This window comes from Coloeus monedula (assembly GCF_965178545.1).
Source record: "Coloeus monedula genome assembly, chromosome: 1".
Classification (NCBI taxonomy): domain Eukaryota; kingdom Metazoa; phylum Chordata; class Aves; order Passeriformes; family Corvidae; genus Coloeus; species Coloeus monedula.
Window position 1 is genome coordinate 42,505,647 of NC_138781.1, and position 26,222 is coordinate 42,531,868.

At 38.3% G+C, this 26,222-nt stretch overlaps 1 protein-coding gene across 1 annotated transcript in view; it reads right to left on the reverse strand.

Moving 5' to 3' along the window:
- TOPAZ1 (testis and ovary specific TOPAZ 1) overlaps nt 1-25,284 on the reverse strand; it is a gene marked incomplete at both ends in the record, with an annotated part of 38,517 nt that extends 13,233 nt beyond the window's left edge. The window contains 10 exons of the mRNA XM_082302630.1: nt 204-355; nt 1,504-1,567; nt 5,934-6,071; nt 6,777-6,862; nt 9,095-9,201; nt 12,364-12,419; nt 14,415-14,545; nt 16,954-17,015; nt 20,164-22,723; nt 24,117-25,284. Of these exons, the coding sequence (XP_082158756.1) occupies nt 204-355; nt 1,504-1,567; nt 5,934-6,071; nt 6,777-6,862; nt 9,095-9,201; nt 12,364-12,419; nt 14,415-14,545; nt 16,954-17,015; nt 20,164-22,723; nt 24,117-25,284 (4,524 nt within the window). The remainder of the gene's footprint in view (nt 1-203; nt 356-1,503; nt 1,568-5,933; nt 6,072-6,776; nt 6,863-9,094; nt 9,202-12,363; nt 12,420-14,414; nt 14,546-16,953; nt 17,016-20,163; nt 22,724-24,116) is intronic.
- Between the last annotated feature and the right edge of the window lie 938 nt (nt 25,285-26,222).

Here is a 26,222-nt window from a genome sequence, read left to right on the forward strand (position 1 = left end):
TATAGACAAAAAAAGCACAATCAGTTTTGCAACTCTGTTCAATTACAAAGCTTAGAGATTTTATAATAGGGTATTCTGAATTACTCCCCTCACCCAAGATTTGAGTACCAGAGTAAAAACAAACCTATTACTACAAATGGCATAGTACTCAAAAAACTAAAATTATGAAACTAAGGTTTAAAAAATACTACAAAGTCACCTACCAGTGTCTTGATCTGTACAATTGCATTCAATATCTGAAATACTTCCTGCAACAAACAGTTGTTGAGCAATGAAACAAGAAGACCATTCAGCACTTCAGAAGCAAAATCTGCACCAGGAGTAACTTCTTTGTAGTACTGCACAAATATTTGGACTGCAAAAGCAATTAAACTGAATTTCATTTTGGGGTTAACTGATGCCAACTATTTAAACAAGTTATTTCCTTACATTTTAGAGACAGTGTAACAACACTTAATTGTCCAAAATCTTAGGGACAGGGATATGGAGAAATATGGGTGAAAGGATCCAGTCTGAATACAGTGTTAACCTTACCAGAACCAGACTGACTATTCTGAAATATGTTGTATCACTGAACTGAGCACTGTAAGCCCTGAAGGTTCCAAGAAAGCTTAGCTGATTTGGTGCAGCACAAGAAGAATGCACAAACCCCTGTTAGATCTGGTATGTGCATCAAGGTAGTAAGGCCTTTCCAGACAGGAAGCTCCAGGAAGTGAAGTGCAGTGTTACAGTGGATGCTCTTAGAACCTGTTCCAGTGCTACCCTTCCTTGATAAACACATCCTATAGCCTGCTGGTAGCCAGTGTTACCCACATTAAAACACTCATGTGCTCAGCACAGGAACATTGCAGCACAGGGTGCAACTGAATTCCCCGTTCTCATTCTGCTACACTCTAAGAAGCTTTCAAAAACTTAAAAGAATGCTCAGGACCGGTATAAAAGGAATCACTCTTCAGAGTAGAAACAAAATAAAAGCCCTTTCTGACTGAACTCAAAGGCTCAGAAGGATCTGAACGAACTGCAGTCCCTAAAATGCGTTAATCAAAATTGTTCGCATATATGGTGTAAGGACTAAACTAAAGCTGTTTGGGGTGGGTACAGTAGCAACACTTAATTTCAAGAGCTTCCATTCTCAAGTTTTTCAGTTTTTGATGTTTGGCCAGGGTGTTCAAAAGCACCTTAATAAAATTTGGGTTCTTTTAAACCTCCTCCCTGCCCCATTTAAATATTTCTACTCCCAAGTCTAGTTACAGTCAGGTTAGGTTCATTTTATGTGGAAGTAAGATTTCTAACAACCTCCCCAGGCAAGTGCATATCTAAATTTCTAGCCTTACTGGGAAACTGAACCATGAAAATGGAGGGATTGAATGTATTCTTTCATTTGAAGTAAGAACTTTTTATTCACTACTGAAGAGGCAACCATTTCTCTCTTAACAGACTATTTAATTTGCTTTAAATAAGCTAAGTATCAAAGATACATCAGCAGCTACTACTATACCATACCTGCACGTTTTAGGAGACCTGATTCTTTGATACTAATGTATGTCCTAAGAATTGCCATGCAAATCTGTTAAAAAAAAAAAAAATTATAGTAAAATGTAACCTCAGTTTATGCCAAACAAAAGAACTACCCACAAACACGAGTTCTATTATATAATGAGCTTTACATTGCTTCTATTTAAGCCACACATACTGACAAATGATGTAAGAAGGTAATGGGGTCTGTAGGCAAAGGCTCTGTCAAAAGGCCAGCAAATCTAACAGAAAAATAATGCAGATAAATGTTTGGGAAAGAGGCTGCTGGGACCACAAATATTTGTATGTGTGTATTTACTCATAGCAAACAAACAAAAAAAGAATTTGAAAATGCAGTCACTTCAGAATTAGTATAAATGTGGCAGACTATAAACGAAGAAAGGGAAGCAAAAATGTGAAAGTGAAACATGGTAAGTAAAAATTACATTCATGTACCAACTAAGAAGTCAAAAAATCATCCAGAAATGAAGATGGTAACACTGATTTGTCACAAAGAATCACTCATAAGGACACAGAACAAAAAACTCAGAACTAACTTCATTTAATGAGCCATTTCACCACAGACTGACTTGACCAAAAAAAAAAAAAATTCACACCTAGGGATTTTAATGTTATTTGATATTGGAACATTCTTGTCTTAACATCTTAAGCTGTCAGCTTTGTGATACTTATGTTTTGCTCCATCTCTGCAGATGAAGAAATAAAGACTACTGATATTACATCTTAGAATTCCAAGTTAGGGAAAACCTCCACCCCCTTTTTAGAAAGTCTGTGTCACTTCTGGAGCATTTACAGTCTTTCTGCAGAACAATGTACATTGGTCATATTTAATACAATTTTGTTAAATAGTTAAACATCAAGAGACAAAAAATGCCCTAAATGTCATGGTATTACAGAACTGAATCAGGTATATTTTTACATGCAACTTCAAAATAACACAGGATTCACTCATGAAGTTCATTATACATCAAATGAATTGTCATCAAAACAGAAGACACTGGTTTATGGCCAAGACATCTTTCTTTTTTTAAAACCATTAACCTGTTCAGATCATCAAGCCAAAGAATACAAAAACACCTAAGTATAAATAAATCTTATTGTTTTTATTTTGAAGCAGTATTGTAATGTTGAACTATAGTCCAAGATACACCTTTCAGAAAATCATGTCAAATTTTTGACCATTAATATACATGAAGTGTCACTTGAGAACAGGTTAACTCATTTAATCCAAATCTATACTCCCAGGTGGCTGAGGGCATTTCCAGAAAAAATTTCAGTACATGCTTATAGTATGGAAATCAGTTTGCTTTCTTTTGGAATTTGTTTTTCTCCTTCTTTGGACTGACTCCCAAAAAAAGCCAAGACTGCATCTGGAGCCCTGACTGTTCCAAGTATTGTGAAATTGCTTGGACAACCCACTTGTAGTAGTATTTAATCATGGGACATGCTGTAATACATTAATAAAAGAAACTAAATGTGTTATTCATTTACACCTTCTAGAAGGCTTCAGTTGATTTAGTTGTTCCAATTTTGAAAGGTGTAACTGCACCCACAGACTATAAAAATATAAGAATCTTTAAATTTTGAGTTAGCTGTAATAGATTTTGAATGAAGGTACATGAAAGAGATGATTCCTATTTTCAAAAGGCAGTGTAAATCGCACTATTCTGTCATCTATCAGTTGATTCCATGACTCATTTAACATGACAATTTAATAAAAACCATAGTAAAGGCTTCTCTATCTTATACAATCAACCAACCAAATCTCCAGTAAAACATGGTCCTACTACAGTAACACAGATGCACTTATTCAGAAGAACAAGCACAGGAATTCAGTAAATACTTCAGCATCTCCAGTCAGTGCCCACTCTATTGTTAAGAAGGGAGAAACTCCCATAGTGCAGCCTTTATCTAAGTGAGATCAAAACCAGGATCGTTCTTACAGGAAGTTTCTGTAAGTGTGGAAGCTTTGAGATGCACACTCCCTATTCAGCGTGGCTGAAACTGACCAAAAGGTTCAAAGGTCGTTTAGTGGTGGTTAGAGACAGTAACAGAAGGACAATGTAGAATCTCATTTCTTTAGGAAGCCACCTTAAAAAAACAAAACCAAAGTCCACCACAACAGAAGCATATACCCAAGGTCCCAGTTTAAGACAACACTAATGAAGGCAGAAATCATCCTATTTTATATCCATTTTGTTTCCAGTTAAGAGGTTCATAGGATTAAGGAATAGGAGAATATGAAGCCACAAAAAGTAAAAATTTCTTTAATGGATAGGAGTCCAAAAAAATTAATGAGTAAGGTGCACAAAGCTAAAATAAAATCACGAAGAGAAATACAGCTTGCATAAAGACATGTTTTCAAACGACTTATTTAACCATGAAATGATTGTCTGTGCTACACTCGAAGTGTCATTTGAACAAAACAATTTCCTGTATTAAGCTCACTGCCTCTTGCCCTTTCACTGAGGACCACTGACAAGAGACCAGCTTCATCACTCCATCACTGATCCATATTGTTAAGATCCACCCTCCCTTTACTTTGGCAAGTATTTAAAACAGTCTTAACAGTTTTGTTTACCTAATACAAAACAGATTTCACTGTTTGAAAATGAAAGGCATCTTCTAAAAAAAGGACAAGAAATTGGTAACGTGTACAACTTGCTGAGCTCAAGAGTATGCTGATTTTCAAAACATATGATGTTTTTATGAATTCAAGCACTACTGTGTTGTGTGATCAACCACAACTTTAAAGTGTTATATACTAGGAAGTTATGCCTTAAAGCATCAACCAGTTACTTAAAGAAAAAAATATACATTATGTGGAAAGGTATTTCTCTTCAAAAACGCTGGAAACTATTATCACTGAAAACACAGCTCTAAGCAAGTGGACTATCAGTCTGCGTAACAGTTCCTGAAGAGATTTATTCCTCTAGTATAAGATTAGATGCCTTTGTCGCTTCTTTACCTGTTTTTCGTTTATGTACTTTGGTGCCACCATGAGGTACTTGGACTATTATCATTTTTAAATTGACAGCTCTAAAACCATGAATACATACACAAACAAACAAAACCCAGGTATACTTTCAGACTACCACGAAACTTTGGCTAGGGTTGGTGGGCAGAACTGTTAAAAGTGTGCTGGAGTGCTGCGCCACAAGTAAAATCAAATGGAATGGATTTTTAATAGTTTTAGGCAAATAATTCTTTCATGTGCCTGTAATATAATGAAGCACTACAAACCACAATAACTTAGATAAGCCAGCTGAAAACTGCAAATATTCACTACAGCCTGCCAAAGATATATCACACTTGAGAAAAAAGGAAAAATGTTCCATATAAAACTAGTCTCAAATTATCTTAGTATTTTTAAGATGTCATACAAATTTTCAAAGGGGTTAGAAAGCATTAGAAAAAATATAAAGCAGCTTTTTTCTTGAGATATATTAAGGAAAAGAGAAAACATTAAGAACAATAAAACCAAATCACACTCATGTATTTTTAAAATTCTGACACAGTATATCTAAGATATCAGGAAGACAGACAAGCTCCTTTAGATGTTAATTTTTCTTTAGCAATTATGTCTAACAGGTTAACTGCAAGTTATTTTCTGTATTTCGATTCTGAAATGTTTTACCTACTGACATTAGTGATAAAATTGCACTCATACCAATAAGATGGTAGGTAAGATATAAGTCTTGTAAGACCTCGTGAGGACAAGTTTAGGCATTTGTTATTGGTTACTTGTTTCGATGTTTTTGTTTGCTTCCAGTTAACTTACAAAACTTTCATACAGCCAATTTCAAAATCTTATTACATAATGTCAGCACAATTAGCTTGCCTTGCACAGTTCTTGGAAGCATTAAAATCATAATATCTCTGTTAAATGGTTTGAAAACACATTTAATTTGCCTATCACTGGAAAACTATTTTTGCTTGCAAATATTATGAGAATTGTTGCTCCATTTAAGGAGATTATAGCATTTTAGAACAACTATGCTCGTGTTGCACAAAACATGCAGGAAGTAATATACCATAGATGACTTTTGGCTTTAATAATGCATAAAAAGCCTTTGCAAAGGTTTGCTTAAAGTCCCTGATGCTCAGGATAGAAATGTCTCAGAATCTGCCCATTCTGCTACTCTATATTTGTACAGCCTAATTGTTGCTCTTTTGTTGATGCGTGTTCTCTCAAAATATCTACTAGTTCAAAATTATACCATGTTTAAAAAAAACTTTAGAAGACCTTGAGAGGAAGAATTTCTGAACAATTCTTTCATCCATCAACCCCTGAAATTTGCTCCCTTTCCATATATAAATGAACAAAGGAAACGATATTTTGCTCTAAAAAGTGTTCACACTTACAATCTTTTCCTTACTTCAATAAATTTTTTTACCTTTTCTTCCCCTTGTCCAGGAACATGACAGAACCAACATTTTGCTCTTTCACACCCACGTGAAGTCATGAAATAATATCTGCAGTATTTACGGGGCAAGTTAAGTGCATCAAGGATCTGCTGGACTGAATGAGAAGCCTGGAATAAAATAAAATTAAAACAGGCAGAAGAAGCCACCTAGTATTTCTTGAAAGCAAACATGCTCTTTGTTTTTTAGAATTTCAAAATATCTACAAAAGCAGGTGTGATCTATAATTAAGCCTCTGAAACAACCCTCATCTCTATACTGTACTTGCAGCTTTTCAAAGGACACAAAGATCAATCCCTTGTCATGTCACATTAGTGTCTAACACAACAAAAGGCTGTCTTGAAGACCACAAACAGGGATAATGCAAGAACTGCTAAATGAGATGGACAATGAGTAAAGAGGAAGGAGAAAGGTGACAAGATCCTGCAAGGCTCTGAGTAACCATCTGAGAATTCTGGGGCATAAATTTCCTTTACCCTTTTTCAGTGCCCAGCATTATGGATAAAGCAGGCTGTCCTAAGCATGTGAAACCTGGTCTGTTTTTCAGTTCTACAAAAACCAATAAAGCAAAAAGCATTATTTGATTTTGCTTAAGCTAACAACAGAAATCAAGAAAACTCCACTGGGAATAGCTGTCCCTTCATCATTGATTTTGTTCTCAGAAACGGTATTTACTCAGTGATAACATCTTTAAAGGTATAAAAACATAAACATGTACAGATTCATAATTTCTGACTTGATATATGGGGAACTGTCTGAATAGCCATACGAAATTTAGTGCCAAAGGATCAGAAATCAAAGATTTAACAACTCACAATTGCATTTTTCTCTGTCTTCCATGGCTCAAAATCTCCACAATTCTTCAATGGCAGTAAAGTACTTCTTCCTGAAGATTTGTAACCTAAAAATTGGGATGAGGGCAGCAAGTCACGTAATAAAAATGAATCATACTGAAACCTCTCTCATTTATCTTATTTTCCTTTATATTTATAGTTCCTTCAAGTCACAGCAACTATTAATGAAAATTTGATTAATGCAGTCTAAAGCCAGTAATTTAAATTACAGTTTTCTTAATTATCCTGAAAGTGAGACTTTACACAAACTTCAAGAGTAATCACATTTAAGTTAAAAATTCACTATTTTATCCAAGGTTCCTACTCTAACTTACAGAGATAAGAAAAGAAATAAAAATATCTAGAAGTTTTAATTTCAAAAGGAAAAGAACCTACCACTTCATCAGTAATCTTTGCATTCCAACATCACTAGCCCTAAATTTAAGCTATTTTTTCAGAACTGATAGAAAAACTTTCATACTCATATGTTTTAAGCAGTGCAGTAGTGAGCTTTAGCCCAATGTAAGTCACTGGTTTCTTAACCGTGAAACTTGGTTTTAGAACTTTAATTATTACTGATTACAGTTTTCTTTCTTTGAAAAATGAATAATGTTAATGGAAGATAAAAGTTCAAAATTTCAGCTCCGTACCTAAAGACAAATGAGAGCCTTTGAATGCCCTGCTTTCTAGGATTCCCATTTGGCTCCTTCAAAGAACTGAGTGGTCAAAAGACAGGGTGCTCAGCCCTTTCTGATAAACTATAGCTACTAAAGGGCATCCAGTAACAAATGTTCTGCTAGAGACTGGCACTAGGTACTCGGTTCTTAATTTGCATGTCTTTCTAAACAGACAGGGCCATCACAGGATAGGAAGGAACAACATAGTGTAGAACAACAAATATTTAATGTCGGGTACTGTCACATCGCAAAACCTTGTGAAGTGATGGTGGGCCATCGATAAATTCAGGATTGGATACACTTAGTGACAAGAAAAAGACTGAGAAAACAGCCAACCACTACCTATGGAAAAATGCCACTGGGAATTTGATCTTTCCTCCAGATTCTTCCCATCCCCAAGCACAGAGTTTTTGACCAGGTCCTTTCAAGTGTTTGTACTCTTCCTGCGGACTGTAGGTCAGACTTGTAGGGAAGCAGGCACTAACGTGAAACAGCTAATCCTGCCTGTACAGGTCTGGGAATAAAAGGCTGTTTTGCCCTGTCCTAGCACAGAAACTCTTGCTTTGGCAACTTTCAAATGATTTTAAGAAGGAAGATGTAGAAGAACTCTTCAGAAGGCCAAAGACATGAGCAGTTTCAAACAACTCGAGTCTGAAGACATATTCAAAGCTGCTTTTTATAGCATCTGTGTTTCTTGCACTACCTCAAAATACTGTTAAATGACATGATGATAAAATTGTTCTGCAAGCTCAGACTGACAGTGTAATTTGAAACTAAACAAGAACCCCGTCACTGATCTTAATTCAAGAAATCCATGTTTATACACATCCATATTAAGGAATAATTCTAAAAACATTGATTCTAAAAAATTGATTTCCAAAGCAGCTGTTGCAAAGAAACAGAATGCAGTATCTATCCGTAAGTAATCAATTCCTGTTTTATCTCTATCTTGTACACCAAATAAAACATGCATTTATGTAAGGCTAAGTGTCAGATTTGTTATGTTCAGTGGCTACAGTTCCATTATGATTTCTCTGGTGGCAAAGACACTAAGGAGGTATCTGTTCCAGGTGTGAAATATACTGGGTGAATATGAAGTGCTATTTATTAAATCCACGTAATTTCCTTGATCCAGTCTAGTGAATGCCTCAACAACATTTGAATTGGCATAAACAACAAGGTTCTGACCTTCAGTAAGGTAGGCAAACCATTTAGCAATTTTTATTAAGAACAACCAACCAACCAACCAAATCTGCAGTCACATTCTCTGACCACAAATAAAGGAGAACAAGTTACTTGCTAATAAGGCACCTCAAACACACTCAAACACAATGTGTCAAACTACTAAGAATGCAGGCCCTGCTGTACCATTGAAGTATCTGAGAAGCATAAATATTAAGATAGAATTATTTCTATCTGATCCTACCAAATAGAATTCTGCTAAAAACCCAACCCAAAACCCCTCACTAACCTATCACATGAGAGCTTTCAGTTTTGCTTTTATACATGCAAAGTAAAATTCCAGCCAACACCCTCAGGAACTGAAAACAGTCCTTAAGATTTCATAGGTAAATAAAGCACAAAAAAAAATTCCGAAGGGTTCACCAACACAGCATACAATACCATTTGTCCAGGATTTCATCTCTGTAGCTTCACTGAAGAGATTTACTTTTCGGTCATTCAATGACAATCCTGATAACAATTCGCAGTTCCCTTTGTATTTATAGTCACTGTTGAGTATTAAAAACCAAAAATTTGTTACAATTAATTTGTTTAACCAAATTAAACAGGTGTTTCTTTCATGTACTGCATGCCTAAAAAGAGGGATTAAGCATATAAAAGATGAGAATTTCTTCAACAATTTACTCAACACTTCAAAACCTGCGGTAAATTAAATAGCTAGCAGTCCCAACAATTTTACTTTCATTACTCTCATTTGCCTGGTCCAATCTGATTATGATTTTAGCTGAGATTATTCTGCCCTGAGGCGTAACTATATGAAATTCAATAAATAAGTAGAAAAGGCACCTGTGAACCACTCCTCCCCCCTCCCCATGCTGACAAGAAGACTGAGATGATTTCTGACACCACTGAAGAAGTATCTAATTTACAGTAGTCTGTTATGTAGCATCTGCCAAAGGAGGAAGCCCCAAGGCTTTTCAAATTACATTTGAAGAGTCAACTGTTTTCTTTCCTAAAAACTGACTACAGGACAGAAGATTTAGGTGATTTCAAAGGGAACTCCAATTAAAGACTGTTCTGCTTTTATTCCCAAATATGTACATTCCGGAGAATTAAACTACTAAAATGTGACGTTTTCAAAAAGAAGCTAAAAATATTGCTAGCAAAATACTTAGTAATCTCTTTCATATTTGTAAACAAAGCCACAGGTAAAAAAATCATCCCCTTTCATGAGATCTCCCTCCCCTTCCCCCTTTCAATTAAGAATCCTGGTTCAGTACAAAGGACATTTCAACCTGCTTACTCCTCTGCAGACAGAAACAGAGTTGCTATCTCCTATGAGGGATTCAAAATACTTAATACTTCTTATAGCCAGGATAATTCAAATAGTTCCTAAACTTCAGGATGTTTTCAATGCAATTTGAAATAAAAATGCTACAGTAGAGAGGAAGAAATTCCATCTAACAAACCCAAATTTTTCAAGATCTTTATTCTCATCAGTGCATTGGGTTGGTTTCCAGAGGGAACAAAAAATCTGCAGTTTCAGTTACTCAGAATTTTAAGTTACCACGTAAAATTTTTTTAGGCTTCCTCAGGATGCCAGGCTCAGATCTGACGCAACAGGATTGTCATAGCAGTTTACCTTCAGAGCTCTTTAATCTAGACATGAAACTACACACAATTTTGCCAGGAACTGTAACCTATACAGCCCTACAAGCATTTTTTTTTAGTAACAGCATCACTAGAAGTGGAGTTTGCTAAATAAGAACAGCAACTATGTTTTCTTCTAGATAAAACTTTGCAATGTAACATTTTTGAGTAAAACTAGAGAAAATAGTTCAACTCCAAATGAAGGCTTCTTCTCTAACCACACAGAGTACTGCTTTGCACAAACATATTTTATTCAGCACAATCTACTTATTCTACAGTATAAAGAACTATTTATGCTACTAAGGTAAATTTAAATGGGTATTTTATAGCAGGAGGAGCTTGGAGCTCTCTAGTGGATTAACAAAAAGATGCAGTATTCTCCACCAACAGACTTTTGGCACACTCAAGTCTGTTGCAGAATGTGAGTGGTGTTGGAAAAAAAGCAGTACTCTCTTCTGTGTCAGCTAAGGTTTATTGGTTATATTGAAGATTACTGTGTCCTAGTTCCAGTCAGGACAGGGTTAATTTTTGCAGTAGCTAATTGCTGATTACTGCTCCTAAACCACAACACTCTAAAATATGTTATTTCTCTTCTAATTACTTAAGATTCCATCTTAAGTACACCTTCCCCACAAAAACTAATTCTCTGCCACTTCTGGACTGCTGATGAATGAAAATTTCTCAGTCTGACACTAATTCAGGATCGGACGATCACGCACCATATGAAGTTCAACAAGGGAAACTGATGGATTCTGCACCTGGAATGGGGCAACCCTGGATGTACAGACAGACTAGGGAACAAGAAGCTGGAGAGCAGCACTGCAGAAAGGGACCTGGGGGTCCTGGTCACTGACAAGCTGAACATGAGCCAGCAGCGCCCTGGCAGCCAGGAGGGCCAACCCTGTCCTGGGGGCATCAGGCACAGCATCACCAGCCAGGCAAGGGAGGGGATTGTCCCACTCTGCTCTGCACTGGGGTGGCCTCACCTCGAGTGCTGGGGGCAGTTTTGGGTGACACAATGTAAAAAAGTTATTAAACTGTTAGAGAGTGTCCAGAGGAGGACAACGAAAATGGTTAAGGGCCTTGAGGGGAAACCATATGAGGAGTGGCTGGGGTCACTTGGTCTGTTCAGCCTGGAGAAGGGGAGACGGAGGGGAGACCTCACTGCAGTTAAAACTTCCTTGTCAGCGGAAGAGGAAGGGCAGGCACTGATCTCTTCTCTCTGGTGACCAGTGACAGGACCCAAGAGAATGGCCTGAAGTTGTGTGCAGGGAGGTTTAGGTTGGATATTAGAAAAAGGTTCTTCACCCAGAGGGTGGTTAGGCACTGGAACAGGTTCCCCAGGGAAGTGGTCACAGCACCAAGCCTGAGAGAATTCAAGAAGCATTTGGACGGTACTCTTAGGCACAGACTGATGTGCTGGGCCAGGAGTAGGACTTGATGATCCTTACGGATCCCTTCCAACTCAGCTTATCCAGTGATTCTGTGATTCTGTAAATCAGACTAATAAACAATGTGTACAATAAACACTGCAAACACAGCTTGAAGCTAGAAGAACAGTAAAGCATGTCCTTAACTCCATGTGACATGTTTTTAAGCACCTTTTTTCTACTGCTGTACAAATATATGTCAGCCTGAATCTGAATGAGATCTTTCAATTCTTTCATAAGCAGAAAAGAAAAATGAAAGCTTCATGATTTATTTATTACTATTTTTTGGTTTTGTTAAGTTCTGGTAAGCGCTATTGTGTCAAGAAATGCATTTTATGCTACATTAACACCAAGATGCAAAAGTGAGACACTGTCATGAAGTGAATATATTTTGTTACCAGTCAGAAAAAAAAAATAAGCCCTATTGTCCTGTCAGGCTATGACTATACTTGTTCTGTACTTTGTAGAGTGAAATGATATTATTTCACATATTTATTTTCTTCGTCACATAGTTACAGTAACATAGAAAATTGAATTAAATACTGATGATGTTTAGGTAACAACATCACGTTTCATTTGTATAATAATTGGGGAACACCACAGGTTACATGAAGGACACGCTATATGTACCTTTTTTCAGCTTCACTCTTATTTTCTTCTTCAACATCAGGCACTCCATCTGCAAGCTTGAACTGTGAAGATATTGAAAAGTTATTTTCAGGTACAGCAAAGCACTACTAAGCCTGTTATGCTTTACTCCCAGACTTAAAACTGTTAGTGATCACTGCCAAGGTGTGGTAAGACAGTCTTAACTGTAGGAACTGTAATCTGGTGTGTAGGGTTACTCTTAAAACATCTTTGTTAACAGACGTAATGCCCTTATACTCTGTGTTCTTGAAAATAGTGATTGTTAATTGGAAAAAAAGGTGATGTGACTGCCTTCACTTCTCTTTGCTCCCGTGATAATTTCAGCAATTTTTAGGCCCACTGCCCAATTTTAACTGTGCCTGACAGATGTATGGAAAACCACAAGTCATTTCATCAAGTTTAATGAAATTTAAAACTGAACCGAGAAGGAATTTAAGCCTTTTGCTCAGCTGTACACCATCATGGATAGTTAAAAAATCCCCAACAACAGCATGAAACATATTTGGAGGAGAGAATGTGAAAAGACTAATACAGAATGCAGTCATAAAATCCTGGCTTTGTTTCATCCATTATTCATGAAGTAACTTAGGACTTAATATTCTATCACAAATTTATGATAGCCAAAGAATAAGAGATGCATATACTCTCATCAGATTTCCAAACTTTATTTTACCAGGTCCCGAATATTTTTAGCCTTTTCTCCATGGTCAGTTTTTGCCCTTCTCACGGGATTATTACCTGGAAAAACCATTAAAAAAGCAAAATCTGAATATCTCCCCAAATGGCAGAGTACCTGCAATAGGTGTTCTGCCACTGCATTCCCCCTGCAGGTGTGCAGGTATTTTCTACCCACACACAGAATAGGTTTAAGTAGGGCTTAGGTAGGGTATGCATTTTGTGGTTTAAGTTTGGGTTGAGTGAGATCATTTGTACATATTTTCTGCTGTCCAACACAGCACAGAAAAGCAAGCACTAGCACACTGATTTTACAAAGCAGCAAGACTATGAAACAACCCAACTGGGACTGACTGACCTGGCAATATTGCAACAAGCACCCCACCATCAGCAAACTGTACTATTTGACAGACCCTTTTTGTCTCTCTAAAAGGTCAGGAAACAAAGCACTACTAACTTTGTGAATCGCATGTTAGCAGCCCCAATTCCATTTGCTAAAGGAAATGTTTCTCTTCTTTTAAATGATTTTGAAATGGAAACTGATTCTCTGCTGTTCGATTAACTTCTCAATCACTTACCAATTTTTAACCATGTGAATTTTACATTTTAACTTAACCAGTTAAAACCACTAGCCACTCTTGAAGTAGGAAAACAGTAAATGCTATCAGCAACTATGTATGAGTGGCAGAGAGATGTAAATTCCAATTCCTTATCAAAAAAGCAAATAGTGTAAAACTTCAGCAAATCTTAAAAGAGCTAGACTTATTATCTAGAGAAGGGAGGACACAGAAAGTAGAAAGGTCAGACAAAGTTAGTGAGCATGAAAATGGTTCCCTCTGAACATCTAGAAGTCCATATGTTAATGTAAAGGCCCTTTTGCACAAGTAATGAAGCACAGAATGATTCTTCTTGGATGCATGATGGCTGTGCAGCTCCCCAGCTTGCCAACACTGCCCCATCCTGTTACTGTGTGCTGAGAGGCATTTAACAGCAACATTTAAAACTAGGTATGCTATGTAAAGATGTTACATATGCAAAGCAGTACTCATAGGTGTTCATTGGAACAGTAGTTTTCATACCATTAGGAATACAGCATTACTGCAACAACTGACATAACAATATCCTGTTTCATTTCAAATGTGAAGCTTAATTATTGGTGACAATAAAAAAAAAATCAAGTTCTGTTAAGCAAAGATTATATTGTCAATACATATTAATCTATGAAATGCTAATATTCTTTTTATTACAGAAAATTTAAAATTTTGTTGACAAAACAGCATTAGTAATTGAAATTATCCAATTATGTGGATTGTAATTTCCTAAACTGTTTAAGGAGAGAAAGTGTAATTTCTCAGTACCTTTTCATCCACATCAAAACTCTTCAAAAGTTCATCTAGTTTGCTCTGTTGCCTGTCTTTAAGAAGGTCCTCACTAACATCTCCTGAAGGACTGCTTCCTCTGGAGGAGTTGTGGGTTTTCACATCTGCAGCTGAAAATGTATAAACACCTCGCTTTATATGTTTCATACGCTACAAGACAACAAAGCTTTTATTTCCTAAATATTACAAAGGCTTAGAACTTAATGACATTTAACAACTCCTAGGACTTCCTAAATGTGAAATTTACATGGAAAAGTATTTCACGCTTAAGGCCAGGACCATTTCAAACAAATATCAGGCTGAATCTGCAATTAAAATTCTCTCCAAGCTGTATGTTCTTTAATGGTCCCTGTAGAACAGTACAACAGGTTTATTTATAGAATATTGAATTCAGTATTTTAGAAACAAATTCAGTTAAGCTTTTTTTATTAAAACACAGTTGAAGATATGTGTGATAATTTGCTAAGCAAAAAGACTTTATAGTCTTTGTTAGAAAAAGGCATAAGTTAATCATACTGACAGGATGCAACCCTGAACTAAATATAGATAGCTCTGAGAAGCTCCAAATTCCTGTATTATAGTAAGCTCAGTAAGAATTCAGTGTCAGGAAATTTCAGCACCTTTTGCAGATGCCATAAGAAATGAAGAATACACCTGGCTGTAACTTCCTGAAATGGCTGTTTATGTACAACAGAAGAGTTCTGCATAGAAAAGAAAATCACTACTGGATTACATGAATGAATTTCAACTGCACTGTGTTGTCCAGACACAGGAAGAAAGAATCAGATTAGTATGGGAAAGGCTTTTCTCTTACAGTCAGTGGTCTCTCTGTGTGATCACCAAGTACAAGACATATCTGGTTGAAGACAACATACACAAGATTTCCACTTGAAAGGTGAAGAGGACTGATGTCATCCAGAATACTTTTACTGTAGTACTTTTCCCCCTTCTTAAATGGTGAAGCCACTAAGGCAAGCAGCCATGACCTCACTACGTAACACACGACACCAAAGCAGTAACACATATTTCTAAATGAACACATAAATAGTCAGTAATTAGCAAAACCAGGCACCTTTCTTTTGTTCTATGCAGGTCTTTTTTAAAAGTCACGTCTTAAACGTAAGTTACTGTGTGCATATTCATCCAAGATTATGATGTGATCTTGTTTCTCAGATCTGGAAGAAGGACTTAATTTTCTTTATTTTAAGCACCACAAAAAGAACCAAAGACTTTTAGCCTCAAACTTCACTAGAACATGAAGTAAAACAGCAAAGAAAATGAAGAAGTTAATGAATAGTACAGAATTTGCTGCCAGGTTTGGCTTCAATCACCTTAGCATTGCAGATTCCATGCCAAAGGCCCCTCTGTCTCTTTACATGACCAGAGGCCTAACTGTGCACTTCCTCTCTACTTCTCCTCAGGGAACTTGTGTTTATTTCTTGGTATCTGAGCTCTTAAAACCTCATTACCTTTTATTCTGCCTTCTAATCCCTGAAGCCTGAAATCTTCTCTTCCCCTAACAGTCACTAGGCACCTCCTTCCAGGAGGCACTATCTGCCCAAACCACTCTTTCTACATGAATATAACACATTAACGTGGAAAACCAGCACAAGAGGGACTGTCACAGACACCTTTCAAGCCTGAAGCAAAATCAACACATTAACGTCAGATTAATAACAAGCTGACAAACTGATACCAGGAACACCATGAACCTCCAAAACCAGTCTCAGCACTCCATGTGTTGTCCACTAGGTCAGTAACAGGCCTCTATTCAAAGTCAAAATCCTTTTCCTCCAATCTATGTAATAGAAACTTCCACACCAGGTATACCTTGCACAGTAGGTCTGGTATGCAAGCTGTAGAAAACAAAACAAATCACATTCATGTGCTGCCTAGCTGGACTGTTCTGCTTTAAATAGGAAGAAAAACCCCACTAAATCAGAAGTAGCCATATCTTACTAAAAAAGGGCATCCTTTAGAAACAAAACTGTGTCTCAATGGAATGGGCATAGCATCCACAAAAAACCCCAAGAGGACAACCTGGAAATATACCTGATTACAGAATTCTGTGTGCTGATGAACACAAGAGAACAACCACCTCTAACTGTGAGCTAAACTCCAAAGCATGACTCAGCACCTTACTACGATCTCAACAACTAACAGAATTCTTCGCCTAAACTATCGGAGAAATGTAAAAAAACCCACAACCAAAACCGAACTAAACACCCCACCCCAACCCACCAGTATTACCAACAGACAAGTACTACAGAGAAGATGTTCCCTGTATGACTCAGACTTGTGCCATTTTGAAAGATGTTGATTTATATGCATGAGGAAACAAACTGCTGTTACAAGAAAAAGATAATACAAAACCAGATAAGTTTTTTTGGTTTTTTTTTTTTTTTTTTTTTTTTTTTTTTTTTTTTTGTAGAAAGCAGAAAGTTTTGGCATTGCCACAAAACATTTTTGGTTTCCTTCTTCTTTTAATTACATACCAAAAATTTCCAGAGACCCTTACCTTTTAACACCAAATAATGGGAATTTTCAGTATCACTTGACATTCCAGATTCTTGCATGCATCTGTTTTGAACAGAAAGTGTATTTAAGATTTCCATCTTGCACAAAAGCAAAAATAATCTACTAGTTACATAAAATCAAAAGTTCTCAGTGATACTTTTAGTCATGAACAGTGTCCTTACATCCAACACACTGTTTTTAAGAGTCTTTTTAACTTTCTCTTTTGGCTTTCTTATGTTCATACCTTCAGGTATATGCCTAAACATTTTAAGTAAAACCAAGACATTTCAAAACCCAAAATTTTCAGTAAAAGCTCATTATCTCATTTAATTTTTGCCTAAAATACCGAGAAGGGAAATTTTCTCTGCATAGCAAATCAAGGAAACACTGTGCTAATGAGCCAATTCATCAGTTTCTAAAAAATGTGATTTATAGTAATTTTATAGTAATTTTATATTCAAGATAATTTGCATAACAATGAATCTCTAAGAAAGTAACAAAAACAACTGTTCATAGAAAGATATCTATTTCAAAGATAAGTTGGGAAAAAAATAAATATTTCTCCTTAGCATCAGGAGGTACAAATACATATTTAAATGTTACATACAGAATATATAAAACATCATCATCACAGATTTTAGAAGCTTGTACCTGGTGAATAACACCAAGTGCAATGACAGCAAGCTGTCTAGTCAAGGCAACAGAAAATGACAAACAGAAGCATATATGAAAAATGAGTTCTACTGCCCCATTCAAGGTTCAGGCCAGAATGTTTTCCTGATGCCTGGAAGTGACCAGCACTGTTCTCTATGTAAAATGCAAGCACCAGAGAAATAACCTGTTGAAGTCCCAACTGTATTTGGTAAAAGTCAACAACAACAAAAAAAACTAGCATGAACTGGCCATGATCTGGTATTATCTGGTGATACCACGAATTACCTGATAAAACTGTGGTAAGGTCTATTGCCTTATTTCAATATTCTCATATTCCGGTTCATTAATATGTTCCTGACTGCTACCAGCTATGGTTAACCACCATCTAATGATCTTTGCATCAAATTATAGAAAGTAAAAAGCAAAGTAAGAAATTTTGCCTGTTTCTTTAGCAAACCAAGGGGAAATTCTAAGAAAGAATCACCACGCATTTTTATTTGCCTTGGCTAATGGCAAAACAATTCAACAGAAAGAAAGTTTTAGTATGACTTGCAAACAAGTTCATTGTTCATCTAGTTAATAATCTGTAATGTTACTCTAAATGTAATTAATAATTAAGGGAGTATTTGTCCTCCCCTATAAAGTACTTACAAGATCCAACAAAATTTTCAGTTAATATTTAGATAAACAGCAAACTTTATTACCATAACCAATACACGAGGGCTCAGAAGTTCTGGTTTCCCATTCTGTGCAAGAGTTGTCTGAACAGTCAATTGGAAACCACTGCCATTATTACCCTGGGTAATATACAGTAAATACTCATTTTGTTATACAGTGTGTATGAGGTATTGATGCCTTTCCCTGGTCTTAAAATCAAGAATCAAACATGGTTAGAAGGGAAAAAGGGATTTTACCTCGGTATTTATTTTAAGGATCCTCAGGTGCACCAGGTCCAGGTGGAATGCACCGAAATGCACAAACACGATAGATTGGGTATAACCTTATAGGTCTTACTAATTAGCATATCTACCAGAGGTTCCCGGGTGAGAGGCTCGAGTGAACCCCCCTCCCCAAGGAACCTTCCCCTGGATGGTTCTATCTTAGCTCACAAAATGTGTTCTGGAAAGGACCTTCGTGTCTGGGGCTTTCTGATCCATAACTACGAGCCTTCTAAGATGTTTAGTCTCCTAGCTTAACAAAGTAAGTCTAAGAATGTAGGCTAAAAATCGCTAAGAATACAAAAAGCTATAAAAGGGGTATAAAAGAAAAGGCAAAAAATCATCATGGCATCAGTATCATACGCACTGTGCCCAAAATGAATACTCCTTCTAATGAATTTACTATGATACAGCCTAGCAGCTTCTCAAGAAGTTGGATGCTCCTACTACGGACTTGCCCTGTTCCCTAGAGGCTTGTTTTGGCAGAAATTTTGTTCTATTATCATCTGAAAATTTTATAGTCTCATGTTCAAAAAAGTGTTCAACACCTCAAAGAAGATTTTATTCCTCTTTTGCACATGAGTTTAATGAAAAGGAAAGGATAAGGAGAGCAGCGAGTAAAAGAGAAGAATGCAGTTATAAGGTGACACAATCCTGAAAATAAGTGAAGTGTTACTTAAAATACAGGTAACATAAAGCCACCTAGAAAGACCACACACAGAAAATTAGAACACCCATCCCAATAAAAAAAACTAATCTTCAGAGAAAAATCTTGCATTATTTCTATTTAAACCTTATGTTTTTCTTGGTAAAATGAAAAACTCAATCTTAAAACTTTTTTCACTGAACACAAGTATCAAAGCTTAAGAGAGAAAACAGACTGGACAGTAGATCCAGTAGTTCATCCATTCCCTGAAGAACTACTACCTCATTTACAAAAGTTAGTTTCTACTTTAAACTTCTTTTCCTCCTCCTGTGACTTTTATTATTATCTCAAAACCCAGTAAAACATTAACACCTAGTGATTTACACCAGGAACTTGCTGAATGAAGATGCAGGATTATAAACCTTTACACCACCTGAGCCAAATTACACATTTGAAAAATATTCATATGGCTCAGGATGGGAGAAAAGGAGGGAAGGACAATGGCAGAACGGAATACTACTGTAGAGAGAACCATTTACTCTTACAGATCCAAGAGAAGAATAAGATACACCTAAAAAGTAAAAACATTTCTAAGTATTATACCACTTTACAACTAAGAAAACTGCCTTCAAAGGGGTATCTGCTATCTCCAGTCAACCAGATTGAGTATTACTTTTAATTCCCTTTGTTTCTATTTTCATAATTCACTTCGTTTAAACAAGTCCTTTAGGACTACCTTGTCCTAAAACTCAGAGTTTATCCCACCTCTTACGAAGAACAAATTAATTTATCTGCATTCAGAATACAGTCATCACTCAATCAAACTTAGCCACTTAATACCAAATAAAAAATTAATTTCAACAGAAATTAGTGAAATTCTCTAAGGAAGCCTGACCACTACAACCAAAGTATACAAATATGAGATAAAAGTACTTAGGAATATTGTGATTAAAAAAATGAATGATATGCATACCTAAAACTATTCTCTACTGAATAGGTCTTTTCTGAGGTAACGGGAGACTCAGGCTTAATACACTGCCTTGTGTCTTTAATGCAGTTTGCAGAGGATGCTTTCACTGGACAATTTTCACAGTATGCAGGTGCAAACTCCTCTTCATTACTGGTTCCAAAAAGGTCAGGGTCATTCTGAATCACATCAATGACAAGAATGTCTTGGTTGTAAGCTTCAAGGATATCTGGTAAATTTTCACTTCTGTGTTGTGAAAAATTCCCTCTTGATTTTCTATCATCATTTATTTCTAATCCAACAAGGTGGTCGACTGCATTCCAAGAATGACCAGGAAAACTAGATTTCAGCACACATTCAGTACCACAGAAATCTGGCACAGATGACTCCAGCTGTCCATCACAAAGAGGATGCGGATATGCTGAAAAACTTTCAGGGAGCACAGACATCTCATTAGAGAATTTTACAGAGCCATCACGCTGGAAGTCCTTACTGTCAATGTCATCTGTTTTTTTCTCTATGGAAGGTGGAGATATTGCATCACTCATGACAGGAAGAGGACACTGCTCAGAACTCACCAAGAAAGTATCTTCACCTGTCTTCTGCCTTCCTGGAGCACTAGTGCTTTCAAGAAGCTCTAGTGGACTGCAAGTTTTTCTTTCAAATGAATGGACAGATTCCAATTTCTTGGATTCAAGTTTGTTTCTGCATAAAGGAATTTTGAATTTTGTAAGGTTTCCAGAGGTTAATGGTTTAATTAGGTTTAAATGAGCAAATGTCTGGTTCACTACTGATACTTCACAGCTGGAGTTTATTCTGCTTGTGTTATCTGTAGAAGTACCATTCTGGACTGTCGCAGGCAGGTTTCTATTTGTCACATCTCCTTCATTTTTATCCTTTTGTTTTGTTGTGCCATTCTGGACTGTCACAGACAGGTTTCTTTCTGTTACATCTCCTTCATCTTTATCCTTTTGTTTTGTTGTGCCATTCTGGACTGCCACAGACAGGTTTCTTTCTGTTACATCTCCTTCATTTTCATCTTTTTGTTTTGCTGTAAAATTCAAGGTTGCTTTAACTTCTTGCACATCATCATGGTTAAGAGCCACAGCACTTCTATCTGTATTAACTGGTGATTCCCCATTTTCATTGCTCATTGTCAAAGTCTCATAAATATCCACAGAAGAGGATTCTGGTGTTTCAAGTGAAGTCTGACAGTCAATATTTAGATCAATCTTTTTATGCGTAATTTCTTTTGTAATGTCTGCCAATGATGTATGCAAATCCAACTGTCTCAAATTCCCAGTCACTTCACTATGTCCTACAGCTTTAACACTGCTTTTATCACAGGAATCCTCCAAAGCAGCCTTTAAAAGTCTTTTTCCTTCTGAGATGGACCCACGATTTTTAAGAAACCATTCAGAAGTCCTGGCACAAGATCCAACAGGCCAAACTTTTTTACCAGTCATGGGTACTGTTCTTTGACAGGTAAACTGCAGCAATTTCTTATTAACTTTGTTCAAATTTCCTCCTGTCTTGCTTTTGTGACAATCAGAAACATCATGGATGTGAGCTAACACTCTCAGGCTACCTGAAGCAGCTGCACAATGTGCCACACGGGTTGAATTTTCTCCTTTTGCTATTACAGAAAGCTCAGATGTCTTCTTAAAGCCAGTTTCAAATGCAAGTAATTTGGTACTATTATTTCTCCAGGCTGATACAGTTTGTACTTCATGAGTATTTTTTTCTGTATGAAAATCTGATGTATGATCACATGAAGCTGACAGAGTATGATTTAGTCCTGAAACTGCAAACGAGCTTGACATGGCAACTGCTGCTTCTGTTTGTAACTCACACTTTTTCCATTTACTAGCCATGTCTGCAGATTCCTCCGTGATTTTCATATTTTTTCTAGGCTTTCTACCAGTATTCCAGTTTTTCCCCCTTAAACACTTATTGCTTTCACTCAGGCAGCTTGAAAAACAGCCTTCTTCATTTTCATTCTTTTCTTTATTAGATGATAAACCACCTTTCATGAGTGACCTCTCATTCTGCATTCTACTAGTGCTGCAAATTCTATCATTCAGATCTCCAGTACGATGGGCTACATGGAAGAATCCATTTAATTTATAACTGTTGGTAGTTCCACTAGCTGAAGGCTTCACTAATGTATTGATGTAACTACAATCCTCTAACATCACAAATGGATTCTTTCCTGTTGCACAGAGCAAGCCACTACAGCGGTTTAGGGCACTACTGCAATGTTCAGCATCACATTTTGCAGATGTATTCATCACTTTTTCAGCTGCAGTCACACTTAAATTTTGCAAGTGCTTGATTCGACCAGATCTGTTCTGCCTTTTTTTATACTGCACACCAGGCTCTTTTGTTACAGCATGGCATAGAAAGCTCTTGCTTTCAGTCCCACCTGAAGTAGAAACTGCAGAAGATCTAGAATAGTGAGATTCCTTTTCCTGAGAATCTTCTGCCCTGTTTTGCTTTGTCTTAACTTTCTTCACAGACTGTAAAGTACCAGAGTCCTGCTCAATTGCTTTCAATTGTTCCTCTGCTGATTAAAAAACCAAAGAAGCGTCATTAAAGAAAACTTTAAGGGAAAAAGACTACCCTATTGAACTCTTTTATAGAGAGAACCAAAACCCCCAAACATTCAAGGCTGCTAAAGAACATGACACTGTATAAGGCTAAAATATTTCTGTAAAGTTCTACGATGTTTTTTTTTAATGAACACTATTGTGAGACTTACAGTAACAAAGGATGTAGTATCTTCAGAAACAAATGCAAAGAGGAACAGACCCTTATGGTGTCATAAGGACATTGGAAGTTGTGTATCTGTTGTGTATTCCACATAGGTGGAAATAAATTAGAGCAAATCTAGCAAAAAAATGCCGATGCCGTTTGCACGCTCAGCCTTAAAATCTTTTGTTTACACAGCAGATTCTAGTGGGAACACTTATTCATAGGAGTATCTTCCAGAGACATAGTCCAATCAAATGCATCAGACTGATCAAGAAGATCCAGGAAAACTGAAGGACTTGCATTTTTAGAGACTACTACTTTTTATTTGAAAGCAAATACAGATTATGTAAAAAACTGTTTATCTGAAAATTTAGACTAGAGAATGAACTCAAGATGCTAGTATAATGTCATTTTTTTTAGACATTCCTTTTCAAGGTAAGACAATTTTAATACCTCAGTTTTTTCAGAATATGGTTTTTAGATAAAATATTAATAATCTATAGTAAATATTTGTCATTTGAATGTACCCACTTTGAAAGTAAAAATCATCCTGGAAAAAAAAGAGACTTTTAGAACTCCTCTTTCAGAATTGTTCCAGTTTGACTCAACATTCTCTTAAAACATCAAAACACAATCATTGCTTCCTCATCTTTTCGGATTTTGCAGAAAATAGCAGCAAAAAAGTTCTGAGAGCAAACCCCAGCATCCTATAAAGGCAGACATTGAAACAAGACAGCATGATACATATTCAAAAATAAACAGATAATAGATGAATGAGGAATTGACTGTCTTTTATTCTGGCATTGCTGAAACTACTGCCTCCTTTCTTGCTTGTGCCTCACCACCTCTGCAGAAATGAGGAATGCTTTTAGGGGAAACAAACTCCCAACACTTCTTACCAAAGGCCTGCCTATTGCTGCCCATACCCCTTCCTTCCTCCCTCCCTCTCTCTCTCTACCCCCTCAAAAGGCTAACTGGTCTCCTCTCCTTGGTGTTAAATAGGCTGCTTTCCTCCTCCAAGAAAAGCCCTTCCTTTTTCTGAAAATCTGTCTCCTTCTAAGACTGGTGGTATTCACAGTACTGGGAAACACACCCTAGCTTTTCTCAAACTAAGCCAGCAGCCAGTTTTTAAAGGGGTCTTACCGCAGGACCAATTTAGGAGCCTAAAATCTGTACTTCTACAATGGAGCTCTAACAGTGCTTACCCCTTTCCCCTGGGCTGTCTGGTCCTTTCTGATGGCTTGAGCTCTGCTGCTCTTCTTTCATGCAACGCTTCTGAGTCTTTCTTCTGGTTGTTGGCTGCTCTTGTCCACTCGGACCCTGTAGCCGCTGTGACAGCAGTGCATTTCTGTTCCTCATACTCAGAGTTCGTTTCCTAGACTCTGGAAACAGTGTATGCTGTTCTAGCAAGGCAGAACTACCCCTCTCTCTGGGACCATGTACTTTTGGTTTCACCACCGATCTCCTCCTTCTCCTGCCCAAGCATCTCTTTTCTTTTTCCTGTATCCCTAGCGTTCTTGATCTGACTAATGGACACCCAATCAAGTTTTCTGGTATATCAACCTCTTCCTCAGGTTTTGGTTCAGGCATGATTTCCTGAGCCCCCAAATTCTTCTTAAGATCTGGGATTTGCATGTCCTGTGTCATTCTGGAGTCAGTGCATTTCATTCCAGTACTCCATGTGACCTTTTTGGGTTGCAGATCTTCTGGTCCTGGAAAACAGGAAATTCTGTGTCTCTCTGTGCTCTCAATCTCCCCCTTCAAGGATGGGACTTGTAATTTTATTTCCATACAGGAATATTTGCCTTCTTTTCCTGAGCTCCTTGAACCCTCCTGGAAATCTGAGAGGTTCAGGTCTTCTGAGAAACTTTCATTCCTTTCAATCCCTGCTGAAAACTTATTCTGCAAAGTAGTTCCTGCGAAGAACAGCTGTTGACTTTGACCTGTCCCTCTTCTTACGGTCTCTTCCCAGCACATTGCTGCAGCCGTGGCTGCTGCTTGCCAATCGTCACACTCAGCTGTGTCTGAAACTGGTGAAGCTACTACACCCTTGCTTCTTCTGGGAGACTTGTTGTGCTGGATTCCCTTGGTTTTTTTACCTGGGAATTTCTGGTTGTTCTCACCTTGCTCCTTCTGCTCGGGCACAGGAGGAGCAAAACGCTTAAAGGAAGCACCGGAAAGCCTGGCAGGTTGTGGAAAGGAAGGGAAGCGCTGCTCAGGCTTTCTCTTTGGTGCCAGGCGAGGGCTCCGCCTCACTACCAGCTTCTCCCCTGCCTCACACCCTGCACCAGAAGAGCCGGGGCTGGTGACCTCCGGATCAACCGGCTTCACCTCGCTGGCTCTCACCACCTTCCCTGACCTCAACCGCGCCATCTCGGTGGTGCAGAGACAGCAGCAGAACCCACAAAACCCACTCGCCAGCGCACCTCTCGCTGCAATCTCGCTAGCCCAGCACCCGCAGTGGCTGCAGGCCCGACCCGGAGGTGGGGACAACCCCTCCCAGGCTGCCGCCTCAGGGGACAACCAGGGGAGCCCAGGCCGCCCAGAGAAAAACCACGGCCACCGACAAGCCCTTTCTGACACACACCCCCCCGCCCCCAAACACACACCCGGAGCAACCTCTCACAGAGCAGGGCGGTGAAGGAAGCAGTCCCGCACCTCTCCAGACTCAAGAAGGCCGCTGCCTGCAGCCTCGCACGCCACTTTTCCACCTTCTCTCTCTCTACCCTCGTCTACCCATCCGTCCCTCGACGCCTCGTCCAAGCGCCCCCTGCCCGCCCAAAGCGCCGAGCTGTCGCCGCGCCGGCGGGCAATGGTGGTCCGGCGACGTGAGGCGGCTCCGTGGCGCGGCCAGGAGAGGCGGGCGGCGGCGGAAACACCCGCCTGGCTACGCTCGCCCTCTCGCCGGGCCAGCGGTGCCGCCTGCACGGTTAAACCCCAGCGCTGGGGATAGCGAGAGCGGTTCCTCCGGGCGGTCGTGCCTCGGTGTTTGCAGCGCCCGGGCCGGCAGGCGTGCGCCGATTTACGCTGCGCAGCCGTCGTGCTGCCCCGTGGCGCCCGAGGCGCTATGGGGAGCTGCCGGGCCCGGGCACAGCCATAGCCGCAGGCTCATGGGGCACCCAAGGTAACGGGCTTCGGTGTGGAACTGCCAGAGCCTGTGAGCAAACGACAGCTCGCCCCGAACTCGGAGTCGCGTGGGTAAAGACCGAGGCTCGCCTATTTTGTCGGGTGTTCCATCCACCTCAGGGATGCAGTATTCCTTCCTTCGAGCACAGCGCTTCAGAAGCTCGCCGACACTGAGGCGCCATGCG